Raw genomic sequence first — 17,320 nt, 5'->3', positions numbered from 1 at the left:
CTGTGATAGTATTTTCACAAAGTAAATGTATCTCCACCAATTAAAGCAGTGGTGGGTTCAGAATATTCATCAGACTTGTGTGAAAGGATATTGTTCTTAGGGTTTTGATCAAAGCACAGAATTAAACTGCTGTTATCATGCATTCAACCCAAGTGTTAAATTAAAATGCTCAGCAACTTTGGAGTTTATTTGAGCAGATGTTAACTATTTATGAAAATAAACATGATACAGGACTTGCATTCATGATACGACTCTTTGTTGTATTAAAAGTGCTGGGGAGAAAAAAACCTACTACACAAATCTTGGGGGATATGGCTTATGCTATATGACCGATTTGCATTGCTGTGAATTCAGGCTGATTTAAATTTTCAGAAGCATATAATTCTAAGAAATCTCATTTTGGTTTACATCTTTGCATCTTCTTATTTTACTTTACCCCTTTGTTTTCTGTGAAGTCTCTAGGACTAAGAAAGAATGCCCATAAAAACCAGCATCGGAGGCTATCAAATAGAAAACACATAATATAACCTTTCATACTTTGCCATATAGACATTTCATTCTATCTAGTTTCACAGTGCTTGCAGCAAAAGTGATCAGATGTACTTCCATTCCATTAGCTGTCATTTTGATGCTAGAATTTTAGCCTGCTGTGTATGAGATGTGAGGTCCATGCACAATTCCCATCAAAGGTAATTTTCTGTGCAATGGTGTGTAAAATTTACCTCTCATTATGATAAGGTCACCAATGGGTCATTTATGATATGTTCTCTGGAGACAAGTGCAGTGAAGAGCTTTCGGTGAGATTTGTCTGGAGAAATTAAACTGGTCTGACCATGAATCCATAGAAAGTAAAACTCTCTTAGAAAATTATTCCTCAATCATGTTTAAAGTCCCATAGGGACACACACAGGGGCAGTATGCGCACTGGTACAGGCTGTGGGTTTTGGAATTATGTAGGCTTGAGTTTTAATCTAGAGTCCCTGGACCTAGAAGCCCTATATAATCAGGCCTCTGCACCACTCCTGGCATCTATTCCTCACACCTTTGCTCTCTCCCTACCTGGGCTTCCTGGTCCTTGAATACGCCACAGTCACTCTCACTTCTGAAGTTTTTGCACTGAAAATTTTCTTGTAGTTGGAATGTTCTTCCATCAGATCATCATGTGGCTAGAATTTCCTTTTTCTTCTATATTCTAGTCAGTGGGATGTATCATATCCACCATCTGAACTATCTGAACATAGTCTCCTTCTTTGTACCTTACGTAGTCACCTCTTGACTCTAGTTAATCACTACTGTGTCATCCTACTGGTGTTCTTGAAGTACTAATCACAGTCTTAAATTACTATCTACTGCCTATTGTATAATTAAGCTTGCATTTGACTATAGGGGGGTTAAATCTAAGGTATCTTGGAAAGGTATCTTGACTCGGATATCCCATAATCCTGAAACCCCAACAACTTTAACTATATGTGTTACTGGTCCAATATTACTTGATAAGATGGATTTAAAAGGAGATCTTAGTTAATAAATTACGGATGAAAAAACTTCCTGGACTTTATGTAAGACAGCATGAAAACAGAACTACTTATGAGAAGTTTTAATAAAATAGTTACTAGAGTGATTTCACATTTTACCATGATCATGGTGGGCCTTCATGAAGGGAGAATATGGTAGTCACTTTAGTTATTAACACTTTTTGAAGAAGGTTTTATATGTAACTGTGGGAAATAAAAATTGAGATTAATAACTAGGGTAAAATTTTACACTTAATTAAATCTATCAGTATTTTGTTTTCAGTCCTGCTTCCCAAGATATCTTACTTGTAGACATAATAATGACTTTTGAAATGGTTTGTGTTCAGTAAATATTTGCCAGCAAATGACTAAGTGCTGGGAGACCTAGAAGATCATTCTTGTCTTCCAATCCTTAATAAAATTATTAAGCAGAGATGAAATTCTTACCAAAGTGTCCAGTCATGGCCACAGTACGGCTGAACATTTCCAAGGTAGAATCCCAGAGATTGAGTGACCTCCACAAGATTGGTAAAGTCAAGGCTAATGCTGTTGAAAAGGACAGATGTCATGATAATCTCATCAATGGCCCACACATCTTCTCCCTGGGAAGAATGATATGGTTGCCACCATCTGAACTGGACTCCAAATTGTCTTGCATCATCTGGTAACTCTACAGAGATTATTCTGAAAAATAAATTAAGAAATAAAAGTTAAAATTCAGGTTACTTTGATATCTTAAAATACAAACGTTCATAACAGCATATTTTTCCCCATAGTATAGCATTAAAAAAATAGTTCTCCCACTATAAACACTTTTCTGAGAGTTCCAATTTCCTCTCTGACTCAAAGTCTTCCAAAGGCATCAAAAAATGTGACTGCCTGCACTCATCTGCTTTCAGAAAAGCTAACTTGATAAAGCACAGTTGTTGTCAAAGTGGCAGGATTTGTCTTAGCCTGAAAAAGGAGTTTTGGCATCTTGTTACACATATTACAGTTTGGAGCTGGTGGGAACTGTGGCACTTCCTAATTCCTATCAGTTGAACACAGCATATGAGGTGACTTGCTGTGTCATGGTGGCTATGACAACAAACCTGTATGAGACAAATGGGAAGAAAATTAAGAATAATATCTAATTTCCAGGAGCAATCACTGTACACAGCAGCAGGAACCATACATTAATTGCCAGTGCAATGACATCTGCTTGAAAGCTCCATAAATCACAGTACCATGCTGCTCACATCCATACACAAGGTGATATGTGAAGCAAATGGCAAATGGAACATTTGTCTCCATCAATGTACAATTAAACACCAGGAGAGGTGCTTGCAATAAACACGCTAAAGGGCCTGAGTTTTTTTCCTAGTGAGCAAAGGAAAGCTCCCTAAGACAGGTGACTAGTTGGGTAACTTAGAGAAATAAATTATTTAAAAACTCCAGTCGAAGGCTGGATTGAATTAGAAATTAGACTGATTTTCATATTTGTATCATGTTTATTCTTATTGTGTCAAGAAATGTTAAGCCCATGGAAATGTGATTTTTTTATGTAGAGTTACTAAAAATAATGTCTGTTTTCTCTTTAAGTCATTTGTATATGGAAATATGAGATAGAATAACATGATTGTTAATTATACAAATGACCAGTGAAAATCTGGCAGAACTGTTTGAAATGGGAGAAAGCATACTTTTTAAATAAGGAAAAATCATTATTCAAATACAGAAATATAAATTTAAAAATAATGCTTAAATGAAAAAGACAGAGCAACAATTTTCATGGTTTTTAAATACTTTTGGGGCGCCTGGGTGGCTCAGTCAGTTAAGCGTCTGACTTCAGCTCAGGTCATGATCTCATGGTTTGTGGGTTCGAGCCCCGCATCGGGCTCTGTGCTGACAGCTAACTCAGAGCCTGGAGCCTGCTTCACATTCTGTGTCTCCCTCTCTCTCTGACCCTCCCCTGCTCATGCTGTCTCTCTCTCAGAAATAAATTTTGAAAAAACATTTAAAAAATTGAAAAAAATACTTTTAAATACTTACAGTTTCAAATACTTTAAATCTGTGAATTCTTTTACCAACGTGAATTTATTAGAAGGAAAGAGTAAAATTTAAATTGAGTATTTTAGTGATTTTCACTTTAATTTCTAAATATTTATTTATTAAATAGTCAAATAAGTATATTTATTTATATTAACATATCAGATATGTAAAGAAATTAAACTATATTCAAAATGGCTCAATAATGAAAATATCATGTATTAATTTCATCACTTAATTTGATCATCATTATGTTATTAGGAAATTATAATTTTCTTTTATAATAATAATTTTTAAAGCAGTTACTATTTTCGAATGAAAATAAATATGATTTAAAAATAACAACTGTGGAGTGGGTGGGTGGCTCAGTTGGTAGACTGTTCAACACTTGATTTCAGGTCAGGTCATGATCCCAGGGTTCTGGGATCAAGCCTTACATCAGGCTTTCTCCCACCCCCTCCCTCTCCCCCTCAGCCCCTTTTTCCAACTTATGTGTGTGCACGCTCTTTCTTTAAAAAAAAAAAAACAAAAAACAAAAAACTGAAAAGAAGAATTTTTCAGGCAACTTTAAAGTTTATTTTCCTTTATTTCCTTATTTTAGTGCATATACATATGTGTATGTGATAACAGTAATTGAAATGACCAATATTTTCTTTGGCAATGACATTAAGACTATGGGTCTGTAATCAAACTGTTGCATTACAGTCCCGCCTCTGACATCTAATGGTTAATAACTTCGCAGTTGCAGGGAAGGTATTCAACTTCTATGTTCCTCAGCACCTTCCTCTGTGAAGTTGGGATAATATCCTTATGCCAAAGTCAGAGACATTTTTTGGTTTTTCACTACTGTCTCTTAGCATCTAGAATAGTATCTGGCAAACAACAAAAACTCAACAAATTCTTGCTTCATAAATGGAGTACACGTTGTCACTGTACCCCAATAGAAATTTGAATACTGAGACATAAAAAGGTTAAATATTCTAATGTTAAGCAGCTTTCAAGTGGCAATGCAGGAGCTGGACCAAAGCAGCATAGCTCTGGAGCCTGTTCTCTTAACATTTGTTTCCTCTCATGGGGTGGGGTGGGAATCTCTGCTTCCACAACTCAGCAGTGGATGGTTACAACAGCTATGGAGCCATTTGATCAGAATATTCCTAGATGGGAACCCAGGAATTTGGGTCAGCTTTCTGTATCATTCTTCCTTTTGGGATGGACACTAAGCTCATAAATTTATTTGTAATCAACTACAGCAATCAAAACAAAAATAAAATAAAAATAAGAATAGGCTTTATAAAAATTTCAGGTCCTATAACTAAGAAAAATCTAGAATAATTTTAGGTTCAGCAGTGATATTAAGTTTTACATTAAAAATGCCAATTAGTTCATGACATTCTTATCAGTTTGAATTAAAAAATTAACTTAGAATGATGTACAGGCTTTAAATTTTATAAACCGAAAGCAGATAGAGTTCTTTTATTTACTGAGTGACTCATAAGCAAACAAATTATTAGAAATCATCTAGAAGTTATGGTAGTTAGCTAACTAGCATACCTGATTTATGGGTCATACTTCATTTTTTTTTTTTAATGTTTTATTTATTTTTGAGAGAGAGAGAGAGACAGCATGAGCAGGGGAGAGTCAGAGAGAGAGGGAAACACAGAATCTGAAGACAGGCTCCACGCGCTGAGCTAGCTGTCAGCACAGAGCCCGACGCGGGGCTCGAACCCATGAACTGTGAGATCATGACCTGAGCTGAACTCAGACGCTTAACTGACTGAGCCACCCAGGCGCCCCAAGTCATACTTCATTTTGAAACAGCCATGGCAGGAAGGGACAATAAAGAATTGATAGCAGTTACAGGCAGCAATTTATACTAAAGAAAATACAGCAAATGGCTAAAGGGATCAAGATACATTTAACTCTCCTATGAAGAATTTACATAGTTTGTATTATTTACTATATAAAAAATAATTTAGTATCCAGAATAGATAAAATTCTACTTCTGCCGTGTTACTTTTATTAATATATGTAAGAAAGAGGGGGATGGAGAGTCTCATACAGACGTACATACAATAGAAAATAAAAGTGTTCTTGATACCTCTACCATGTTCTCTTTTTAAAAATATCTCCACTAGGATCTTAATCTTTCAAGCTATGCACATATTTAGTTCTGAAAAGCCATGGTGATTCTGCTTAGAAGAAAAATGCTTCTGTCAAATGGCAGGCAAGATTAAATGCATCTTTGCAATAGCACATTTAATGTGTAATTATTTTTCATATCAACAAAGATTAATTAAATTTCATGATAAAGATTGATTATTGAATTTTGGAGCTGTCCATCTTTGTTAGAAGAAATTGTGTTTTAGGCCAAGTTAACTTAGGACAGTGATATTTTCATACTGCTTTCATTATTATTATTATCACCTTGATTTTCAATTAATTGTTTTTAATGTTTTCTACGGAGAGTCTATGAAGTGTGTTTTTGGTATGCAAATTGTCTACTGAGTGAGAAAGCTGAGGTTAGCCTTTCATTTACTTTTACGGGGAACACTCAACACATCTGATGTATTCTTAAAATTTTATAACGTAAATAATTATAACTCATAACAGTTGTTAACTATTATCTCTGTTACACGCTATTTTCTTCTCTATGAAAATTAAAGCTCTCATTTATTTACAAACACTTAAATGTAGGGACTGCTCTAGGCAACATTTTTAAGCATATAAAGTCTGTCATCAGTGTCCCCGTCTTTTTGCCATGGTGCCAATGCAAACCTCAGTGCCCAAAGTCCTTGCTCTCTTTCATTTTTCCCTGTGATCAAAATGTACTTCCAAGAAAGCAAATGGAGTTAGTTGTTTACTAAGTGTGAACGTAGCCACAGTGTTACCTCTTCTAATGGTATTTTAATTTTCTCATTCTCCTCTTCTGCAATTTTTTAAAGAATTGCAGTGAGTAAAGTCAATACTATCGTAGAAAGGGAGAGGGCCCTTTGGGCATTGCTAAAATTGTACCACCAATGCGGATTACTATTCTGCCAATATCAAAGGATGGCTCTGTTTCAAGCAAAACTTAAATCTCACAATTGCACTATTAAGCTAAACAAAAACAGAAGGGGCCTGAAGAAAAGACTTTAAGAATATCCTCCCCTTTCAATCTTTGCCAGGGACTCTATATATACTAGAAAAATTTATCTGTACTCATTACTTATCATATTACATGCAAACTTTAAATACATACTGGTTATCAGATTTTATGAACTATTGTCTCATATAAATTATTATATTATAATGTATTGTTAACAAATGGTCATTAACAGAATTTATAAATTAGTACCATATCAAAATCATATCTAATAGGCTGCAGTGTAGTTAAATAAGGAAAATAGTAGTAGCTATTTTTCTCATCCCGAGGCATCAAAATATTTCCCTTAGATGTACATTTCAAAATATGAGAGTAAATTTCTTCAAATTATCAGAAATCAGTAGGACAAATGAAATAGAAGAATGTGACTTGCTAGTGTTATTAGAAGACACATCAATCTTTGTCCTCACCATTTCTCAATGGAAAAATATCTGATCTTACACTAGTTGACTGATGATTTCCCCAGGAAGAAGATATCACTCTAATCATTTTTCTAAATGCTTTCCAACATACCTGGGCTCATGATAGTTGAGATATGAATAGTGCTCCAAGAGTTTCCAAGTTATCCCATTATCGTAAGAATAATGCAATAAAACTCCTTCACCAGGCTGGTCAGGGGCTCTGCATGTGCTCAGAACAGACTTGCTCCCCAGCCTCAGTGTGAACTGGAGAAACCTAGACATGAATTGTCTGTAATTAGTGCATGCATAAATATTTTTAATAATGATGTTCATTTTGGCTCATAAAGAATTTCAAACAAATTTAAGTGAATTACTCAAAAGCTGCATGTTTCCACTCATCTTACAAAATGCAAGTAATTTCACTGTGAGATGTATGACTATGTGTAGAAGATGAGGTCAATGCACATTTTTATGCAGATATATCCATGCAAATATGAGTATATGTTTATACATACTTGTGTACTATGTACTTGTGTACATACACTTAAAATGCCAATCATTCCTTTACTGCATTATTTATTAGGCACTGGGGGAAGGGAGATGTAGAATAAATCTAATCAGCCTCTGCAAGCTGTCAAATAAATAAAACTACATAAATAATTAACTAGCCCTTGGCTTAAGAACACAGTTTTGATGCTAACATTTCATATGTTTAAAAATCCAGTCAGTCATTAGTATCTTAAAGTCATCAGTAAGCCTTTTAATTTACTAAAAACTAGGGCAAATTAACTCTACATAAACTAACTGTAAGCTCCCTCTCGGTTAAAAATCGAAAGATGTACATAACAGCAAAAAAAGAAAAAAAAGGAAAATAAATCTAAATTCAACCATTAGCATCTGATTTCTATATGTATTCCACCCTGCCTTAACTCACCTGGACTGTGAGCTGTCAAGGAAAGATGTAATTAGCTGACGCCTCCCATCTTTGTTGAAAACCAGGGCCTTACCACTGGCCAAGACACCACAACCAAAGCTGACTTCAGCACCACGGATAGAGTAAAAGTTATGGTAAGAGGAGAGCCTGGAACTGCCGAAGCTTTCAGAAATAAACATTGGGAATGTCTGGGATGCCGTCTCACAGGCTGGGCCAGAAAATCCAGGGTCACACCTGAAACAGATATCACGAAATAAATCTTAATCTGTTGGTCCTTTCAGAGATCCATGAATCTAATAATTCAAGGAGGAGGAAGTCCAGGAACCAGTATTTGATTGACTGGTAGGTGAGGCTCATTAGTCCCTGGAAAATACTGAATCTGAAGACTTGATAAAGGTGATTGACTGGAATATTCCAGAAGAATATAGTCTTTGCACAGCCCTGCTATAAAAAGCTTGTGATTAAAACAACAATTCAGCACGCATCTTTAACCAATGCCAATGATTTACCTGTGAATGCATCTATGTTTGTGCAAATATATCCCCCATCCATCCTTAAGTGTACCATTATGGTCCCCTTCTATGTCAACATAAAAGGATAATACTTTCTGCCCTTCTCACTAGCACCTAACAATGGTGGGCTTATCAGGAGAAAGATTTATCAGTTTAGAAACTCAGGCCTGGGTATTGCACACAGGCAAGAATGTGCTAGGTATAGCAAGAGAGGTGGAATCCTGGTAGCAAATAACAGCAGTGATGAGGGGAGCAAAGTGGGAAGAGAAACAAAGCTGCAGAGGCCCCAAATTCAAGCATCTGTTTAAGAGAAATAAATGGTATTGAATATAAATTACTCTTCTATGCAATTTTGTTCATGCCTGAAAAAGCCCTGCATGGGGCTCTGTGCTGACAGCTCAGCGCCTACAGCCTGCTTTGGATTTCATCTCCCTCTATCTCTCTTTCTCTGCCTCTCTCCCACTCAGCCTCTGTCTTTCTCTTTCTCTCAAAAATAAACATTAAAAAAACTTTTTAAAAAGGATGTAGTAGTCAAACACTTACCGCAGCCACAGATAAACAAAATCAATGAATATTATGTAAAATGTTATCAGAAATGGGGGAAAAAACTCAAGTTCCAACTGGTGAAAATATTCTGCAAAATCTCAGAAGGAGTAAAAGGCCACGATTAGTCAAAATGATGGATGATGTCAAAAAAGAACACTGCCCAAAGACACAAGATGGCCATTCAGATTTCTGTTTGCATCCATCATGAGTGACACAGGTGGATGCCTTAATAAAACCACTGAATGCTAACAGGATACTGCACACAAAAACTAAAGTATGAAGTAGAACTATGGTAATTATAGATGGGCCTTAAAAATTTTTTTTTATAGTTTATTTACTTTTGAGAAAGAGAGAGACAGAACATTAACAGGGGAGGGGCAGAGAGAGAGGGAGACACAGAATCTGAAACAGGCTCCAGGTTCTGAGCCGCCAGCACAGAACCTGATGCAGGGCTTGAACTCATGAACTGCGAGATCATGACCTGAGCTGAAGTAGGACGTTTAACTGACTGAACCACCCAGGTGGCCCTAGACGGGCCTTTTAGAAATAGCACTTTTTTTTCTCTTTAGTAATAACATTTTTTATTTTCATTAATTAAAGCAGTTGTCATTTCAGATAATTTGTTTTCAGAACTTTTGAGGACAACTTCCAGGAATTACAAAGATATCTAGCATTTTTGTGTTCCTTTCATTTGAAATGCACTTAACAAGGATGGCCTGGTATGGATGACAGATGAAGATAACAACTTGAGGAAAACACCAGATAATGCTTCACAGATGTTCTGAAGTCAGTGTTTTTGGGTGGGAGTTGGTGGTTTTCTTCAAAAGTACAGAGAGGCATATCTACTGTTTTTTAATAAATTTTTTAAAGTTGATTCATTTATTTTGAGAAAAAGAGAAAGACAGTGAGTGGGAGAGAGGCAGAGAGACAGGGAGAAAGAATCCTAAGCAGGCTCTGTGCTGTCAGTGCAGAGCCGGATGCAGGGCTTGAACCCAAAAACCATGGAGCCGCAATGAAGAGTTGGACACCTAACCAACTGAGCCACCAGGTACCCTTCACTACTGAAACACGAATAGGAACTTTCCAATTCTTTAATACTTTTTGACACATTTTTATTATGCTGAGTGATTTCATTGTTAATTAAATTCACTGCAACATAGTTAAAAGTAAACATGACCCTCTAATGTCAGTGCTGACAAGTGTCTTGGCTCATACATATAATTTCCAAATGATAAGGCAGAAATACCTTTTATGAGTTCTTTATTATTTATAAATTTTTTGTTTGGAGGACAAGAATAGACAAACTAGATGATCAGTTGCTGAAAATTTAGCTGTATAACCAAGACTGTCTGTGGTTTCAGGAATTTCCCAAATATTTTATAATTAAATCTTAATATGGAGATGATGTAACACATGCAAATATCAATTCTTGTTATAAACATAACACAATGCTTCAGTGGTGATGAGCTATTAACTACTTATATATAATTTCAGATTTCAGATTCAATATCATTATCATGTAAAATACTTTATATATCATTTTGAAGGCCCAAATGATTTTCAAAGGTAAGCAAGATTGCAAAATTATATTCAAAGATGAATTTTCTTATCAAACTGCTAAATTTGGCTCACTCCAGTTTCCTTTAGCCTTGGGTTTATGGGTCAGTATTGATTTCCATAATTCATTTACAAAGCATGCTAGGAATTATAATATGGCTCATAGAACAAGTTTATGGAAAAATAGCATATTGAAGAATGTAACCAAAGACAGAAAAGGCAGTCACCAAACTACGAAGAATTCAAATTTGTTCACAAATTTACACAAGGTCTGCAAAACTTATTTACAATTTAGCTTAATAGAAAAGCTATTTACTCATCACCTTCCACTTACAAAATACACTCAATATTCTATTATGCTTGAATTCAATTTGGAGTATCTTACTTTGGCCTTGAAAAGACCTCAAAAGCCTAAAAAGGAAATTAAAACAAGCTAAAATGATTTGTGGCTTCAATATATAAAGTACATGATCAAAATAAAGTGTAATTATTATTTTAAAATGCTTACTTGCAACCATGTCGAGTGCACTGTCCTCTGCCGGAACAGAATTTGAGACACGACGGACCAATATAAACTGCAGGCAGGGCAAAAAACAGCAAGTAAAAATATGGCAAAACAAGTGGAAAAACCAAGGAAACATCAGCATGTGAATCAATTTTGTGAAGCACACCCAGGAAATCTAGCCCATTAGATGCATGTTATATGCAGGAATCCAGAGTGACATATAGAGCACTATGTGACAGGTTAAGTGCTTAAGCTACACATTTGCTAGAAATGTTTTGACCTAATTCTTTCAAGATTTTAATGTTTCATAGCAAAAAAAAAATGGTAGAAACATATGATTTGGGTTCCTTAATGGAGTCTCTTTGGCAAAAATGATTTCAGGCAGAATATTAGTGATCTGAGTTGAACTTTGTACAAAGTTTAATTTCTTTAGGTAGAAATAAAGAATTTACAAAGGACCAATTTGATATATCATGAAATGGAGCCATTATAATTTAATTAAAAACTATAACTGATCTTTCCGTAATCCGTCTGCACTAGATGAGCTCAATCTCTAGAAACGCATAGCCCCCTATACTTTTCTCTTAATAATCTTTATAATAATCTTTATAATTTTGGTGTAAATTTCTTTTTTAAATAACATCTATCTATGCCAGCTGACCATAAATTTGTGAGTGCAGAGTCATCACCTAATCTGCTTAATGTTACCTTGACAAGGCCCAGCCCAGTACCTGATATAGAAGCTCAACTAATGTCATTGAATAAATAAATCCCAGGTTTTGCCTTCTAGAATAGTGGTTGACACAACTGATGGGGTTGGAATAAATGTCTCTTATGTTTATCAATAATCAATGTGATGCATCTGCTTGCTATGGAAGGGGAAACACTGAAAGGCATAGTTTACATGAGAAGAGTTTAGCTCAAGTCTTAAACTGCTTTGCAAGATAAAATAACAATTTACAAGGCTTGGAGACAGGGGTGACTTGGGAGAGGAGAGAACAGTCAGCTCAAAAATATATAAACTAGAAGCAGTATGTTCAGGAAACAAATTCTCTATGGCAGGAATTAACTGCTAGATTTTAGGAAAGTGACAGTAATGACTTTGAAGTTGTTTCCTGTACAGTGCAGCTCTGTAACCCTTTACCATTAATACAATCCCAATTCCAATAAAGCCTTTGTGCACTTGAAAAACAACAACTATAACTTCTGTTCTTATCTGGGAAAAATCTATAACATCTTGCAGATGATTGTTAAATATCCTTCTAAACATTAACCCATCCTTCCTGAAATGGAAAGTTAAAATCTGTTGTGCATCAAGTCTTCTCAGAAATGCAGATCTTTTCCTAAATGGTGGGCTTGACTGATAATGTTATTACAAACTTAAATCTAATCTTTTGAATATCAAGAAAAGGGTCCCTAATGGTTGAATGGTAGGCTCTGAGATACTCAGACTCAAATACATTTATAGATATTAAACCTCTTGATAATCAGCACAATTAATAACATACCAAACAGTGTGAAAAGGGAACAAAACCAATGAGGAATTAAGAGATGCAATGGTTGTTAAAACTTCACATATTCAATTTTAGGCACAAATTTTCTATCCATTATTATTTATTTCCTGTCTTGTAATCATGCCAAAAGAGTTACATGATTTCATTTTATTTTTATTTTTTTATTTGAGAGAGAGACAGTAAGCGAGCATGGGCATGGGAGGGGGCAGACGGGGAGAGGGGGGAGAGAGACAGAGACAGAGAATCTCAAGCAGGCTCCATGATCACCATGGAGCCTAATGCAGGGCTTGATCCCATGACCCTGGGATCAGGACCTGAACAAAATCAAGAGCCTAACTCTCAACCAACTGAGCCACCTAGCCATCTCTAAATGATTTCATTTTAAAAATAAATTTCCCTGTGGCCTATGCTCCTACAAACAGATGTTCTCTGGAGTCAATAATTCAAGTGTGATGCAGAACAGGCCAGGAAAAACTCTTCCTGAAGAAAACTGATGGTTGAGGAAGAGATCAGATAGCAGGCTGAGTGGTTAGTTAGGAGTTTTAGGTGTCAAATAAACCTGGATCCAAACTCCCGTTTCACCTGGGAAACTTTGGATAAGGGATTTATCCTGTCTAAGCCTCAGTGTTCCTATTCTTTAAAGTGGGATACTAAAGCTAAGACTAACTACACTGTATGTTAGCTAACTTTAGAATAAATAAAATTAAAAATAAATACATAAATATTAATTCAAAATAAAAAAAATAAAGTGGGATAATAATCCTTGGAGGAAAGAGTAAACGAAATGTCGTGCTTAGCACACTGCCTAGCACCACACAGTTATGATCATCACGATATTGGGGTCAAGAATCCTTGCTGCTCCATCTGCCTTGCTGGGCTCCAGTGGACAGCAAAGTGCTGAGAAATCAGGAAAGGGCTTCACTCTTCTGTAGCTTGGAAAAGCCTGTGGACTGTGTTCCTAGTACATGATTTTATGGCTGCAGAAGGATTTCTTCTAATTCCTGTAAGTGGTTTGTTTCATTTTGTAGGGTCACTCTGGAGACTGCCCTAGAGTGTATCTACGTTCAAAGAGCTTCCAAGGTAAAAAAATGTCAACAATAAAACAAGACTCTTCAAGTCAATGAAAAAAGTTGCAATTACAAATCTTGTCATCCTTCCATGCTAACACTGGGGCCATTGGGATTCACAGCATGAGTAAGTTGATAGGTTCCTTTTTCCTATGAGTGTGGAAAGGACAGCTTTGTTTTAATCATTATTGTTAATTTAATCAACATGAGAAAATTCGAAAGGGCTTAACAAATACGCTTTGCTTTAGGATTTTTTCATTCTGCTAAGAATTTCAGGATAATTCCCAAAATTCTTTCTGTACACACTATCAGGAAAAACATACCTAACAGAAGTAGGATACTGGTCTGTTTTGTTTTTGTTTTTTTTTTGTCTATGTTTGTTTTCCTTGACATGCTTCTGGAATTCCATAGAGAAGTGGGAGAGATTTCAGAATTGTTCTGTGGCAAGTTGGCACACATTTCTCTTGTGTGGACTGAGTGTACATCCTCTTTATGCCTCATGAAGAAGCTGCAAAGCAGGCCTTGTGTTTGTGAGAACCTCACACATAGGATGATGACAGAACTGAGGAGATTCTGCTCCAAGTTCTGCATTTGACATATGCTGCCAACCATGCTCTTTCCATATATTCTTACCTTTTCTCGTTCTACTCAAAACAAGATGGCAAGATACTTTCTGACTTGGAATCATGTAACAGCCTTCCTTCAGAAATTTAGATATTCTTTTCATAGGCTTATATGTGCTTCATCGCACTCTTAGTTTCTTCATTTGCTTTAGTATTGGTTTTTTTGATTTCTTTTATTATTATCAAAGTAATATATGTTCATTATAGGACCCCTAAAAGTATGACATCAGGGGAGAAGTCACCCATGTCCCACATTCAGAGGTACATACTTATTCCCTAGAACTAAAGAACAGGTATTGTAATTCAAATGCTATGCAAAAGGTTCTGCCAGTGGAGAAACTGCATTTTTAAATAAATAAATAAATTTATTTATTTATTCTGAGGGGGAGAGTGAAAGACAATAGCAGAGGGGTAGTGAGAGGAGAGAGAGAGAATCCTAAGCAGGCTCCTCACTGCCATCACAGAGTCCAGTGTAGGGCTTGAACTCCCAAACTGTGACATCATGATCTGAGCTGAAATCAAGAGTCATATGCTTAATCGACTGAGTCACCCAGGTGCCCAAAACTGCAGTGAAACAAATTAATCCTTTAGATGGTTTTGCAAACATACTATGTTTAAATCCATTTAACTCATGTGGTCTTTGAAGTTGGGGCCTCTTACTGGTCTTCTCTGAATACAGATCGTTTAAAGAATTTACATTGGCTCATCAGTTAAGTCATCTTGCCTGAGGTTATTCCTCAGTTTCAAGAATGTATTCCATTAAATGTGTGTCAATTTTCAAATTATTCAAAATAGCAAAAAGATTATTAAACCATGGAAAAACAGCATGAAAGAATGACATAGGCTTTTCCTACTTTATAAAATCAACCAAAGTCATGGCTATGCTAAATTTGCTTAAGTATCGGCATTGTCACTCCCTCCTTCCCTTTCTACTTCCTTGTAGTATAACTTTTCAGTCAAATTGATATTCTCTGAAAATAAGATATCTACAAATCTTCCTGTAATTAGAATTATTTAAAAAACCCACACTATTAATAACAAATATAAGAAATTGACAGTCATGCACTCCAATAACTTAAAATATCTTCTCTCACATGCACCTGTTATAAGTGATATTGGCCTTAAATGCAAAAATGATCAATGATTTGTTTAAAAATTAACAATAATCTAGGCTATTTTATCTAAATTTTCTTGTTATACTGTTTTCTGAGAAGGAGGTAGAAGTTTCACTTCAGAAGTTTCATTTGAGAGATGATGTTCCCTTAATGTGTGGTGTCTGCATCTAAAAGATAAGCTTTCCAGATGTTGTGGTAGTTACTAAGAGAAGAATGACTCTTATTTTAATACATGCAATATGGTAAGTATTTATGTTAATTTTGTGTAAAACATTCAAAGAAAATGTTAGGCTATCCCCTGTCATCAACTGTGAATTTGAGTTTCAGGGTTGTATGCGTTTTTAAATTCTGTATGTTGAAACATTCTCGCATCTAATATTGCTGACTCTGCTGCCTTTTTTTTTTTTCCTGATTGTGCATCCCTGGGCTTCTAACGGAATGCAAAGGAGAAAGGGAAGAAAGGGCGTTTAATGAATCGCAAGACCATGACTTAGAAATGTGATTAAGTCTGTGCCAACGAACAAAAGCACAGGAAGACTCTACATCAATGGCATGTGATTATGACAGGCATAAACTAACCATTATCAATTGCCCACATGTTTCCAAGGATTGGTCCCGTTTGTCTCCAGCGAATTCTGGTGTCCCTGGTTAGTGCTGCGTTAGGAAGGGGAATCGTTATTCGGTTCCACCTGCAAGAAATTTAGCACAAAACAGCTTCACAACTACATTCTTTTGAATCTATTTTACATGCTTTTGATGTTGTAGTTTCTGTATGCTTGGGACAGCACTAAAGTTTGGCAATAAATTCTTTAAATTCACCTGTGGAGTTTGGTTATAGTTTTAAGATAAGCGTATAACTTCTAAAAACATCCATATCGCACTACAGTAATGGGTTTGTTCCTAACAGCAAGTGATATTTGTTTTCTTTTTAGATATTCTTTTAAGAAATATTTCCATCAATACTCAGACTTGAGATATTATTTGAGGATAAGCATCTGTGCAGACATGGGGGCTGATTAGCATTGATTACTTTCTATTTTTTGCTATCCCCTGGTCCTATGCACATTGAAAGAGAGGCAAAGAAAGAAAATAATTCACAACTTTATTTCGCCATGCTTGGAAATATTTTTTTTTTACTGGTTTGTCCAGTGTTTACTCTGAAAGATAATATTTGGCACAGTTATCTTTAATTCTCTACACAGCCCTCAAAGGGGTGTATCATTGTCTTTAATTTATGTGGAAAGAAGGGGAAAGTTAGGGAGTAAATATCATTACCCAAGTAGATGGCAGAACCAGGATTTGAACCCTGGTTCAATTCCACAGCTTAACTTTCTTCCACCTCTCTATGCTGTATCTTTCCCTAGGTAGGTACTTTGGCAAGAAGCCTTTTGGCAATAACCATGGGATCACTATATAGAATTTAAACTTATGGCTAAGTTTAAGTTATATATGTCCAAAATATAAAAGCCAAAAACATGAATTGTGATCTTGCATCAGTTATACCGATTACTGTCTTTTTTTTCCTTTTTAATGAGATCCTTCCTAAATCACCTGAAAATGAGAAAGCAGCTTCCCTACCTATTAGGAAAAAACACTAATCTCAGGCTTGAGTCAGACTTATGAGTCACAACACAGATTCAAATCTCCCAGTATCTCAAAGAATTTACTCACCCACTGTAGTTTTCGGAGGAGTAGATAGTGCTGTGAGGGAGGTGGGGTCCAGCGCAGATCTCAGGTAAACACTCCGTGTGGAGGAGAGACCAGGAACGCCCATGATTGGTGGAAAACTCCAGGCTGACACTGATAACACCAGAACAAGCACAACAAAAAAAGGCAAAGATAACAAAATGAAATGACTCACC

The 17,320-nt window shown here is 35.8% G+C and overlaps 1 protein-coding gene across 2 annotated transcripts in view; it reads right to left on the bottom strand.

Annotated features, from left to right (window-relative positions):
* Positions 1 to 17,320, bottom strand: part of RELN (reelin) — a 527,959-nt gene that overhangs the window by 162,231 nt on the left and 348,408 nt on the right. For both annotated transcript variants that reach the window (XM_077746923.1, XM_077746922.1), the window contains exons 15-20: positions 17,130 to 17,258; positions 16,038 to 16,147; positions 11,143 to 11,209; positions 8,020 to 8,253; positions 7,198 to 7,359; positions 1,962 to 2,198 (exon numbers count right to left, since the gene is read on the bottom strand). In XM_077746923.1, the coding sequence (XP_077603049.1) occupies positions 1,962 to 2,198; positions 7,198 to 7,359; positions 8,020 to 8,253; positions 11,143 to 11,209; positions 16,038 to 16,147; positions 17,130 to 17,258 (939 nt within the window). The remainder of the gene's footprint in view (positions 1 to 1,961; positions 2,199 to 7,197; positions 7,360 to 8,019; positions 8,254 to 11,142; positions 11,210 to 16,037; positions 16,148 to 17,129; positions 17,259 to 17,320) is intronic.

This window comes from Crocuta crocuta, unplaced genomic scaffold (assembly GCF_008692635.1).
Source record: "Crocuta crocuta isolate KB4526 unplaced genomic scaffold, BGI_CrCroc_1.0 scaffold396, whole genome shotgun sequence".
NCBI lineage: Eukaryota > Metazoa > Chordata > Mammalia > Carnivora > Hyaenidae > Crocuta > Crocuta crocuta.
Note: the sequence above shows the minus strand (reverse complement) of the source record. Positions and strands in the feature narration are given on the sequence as shown.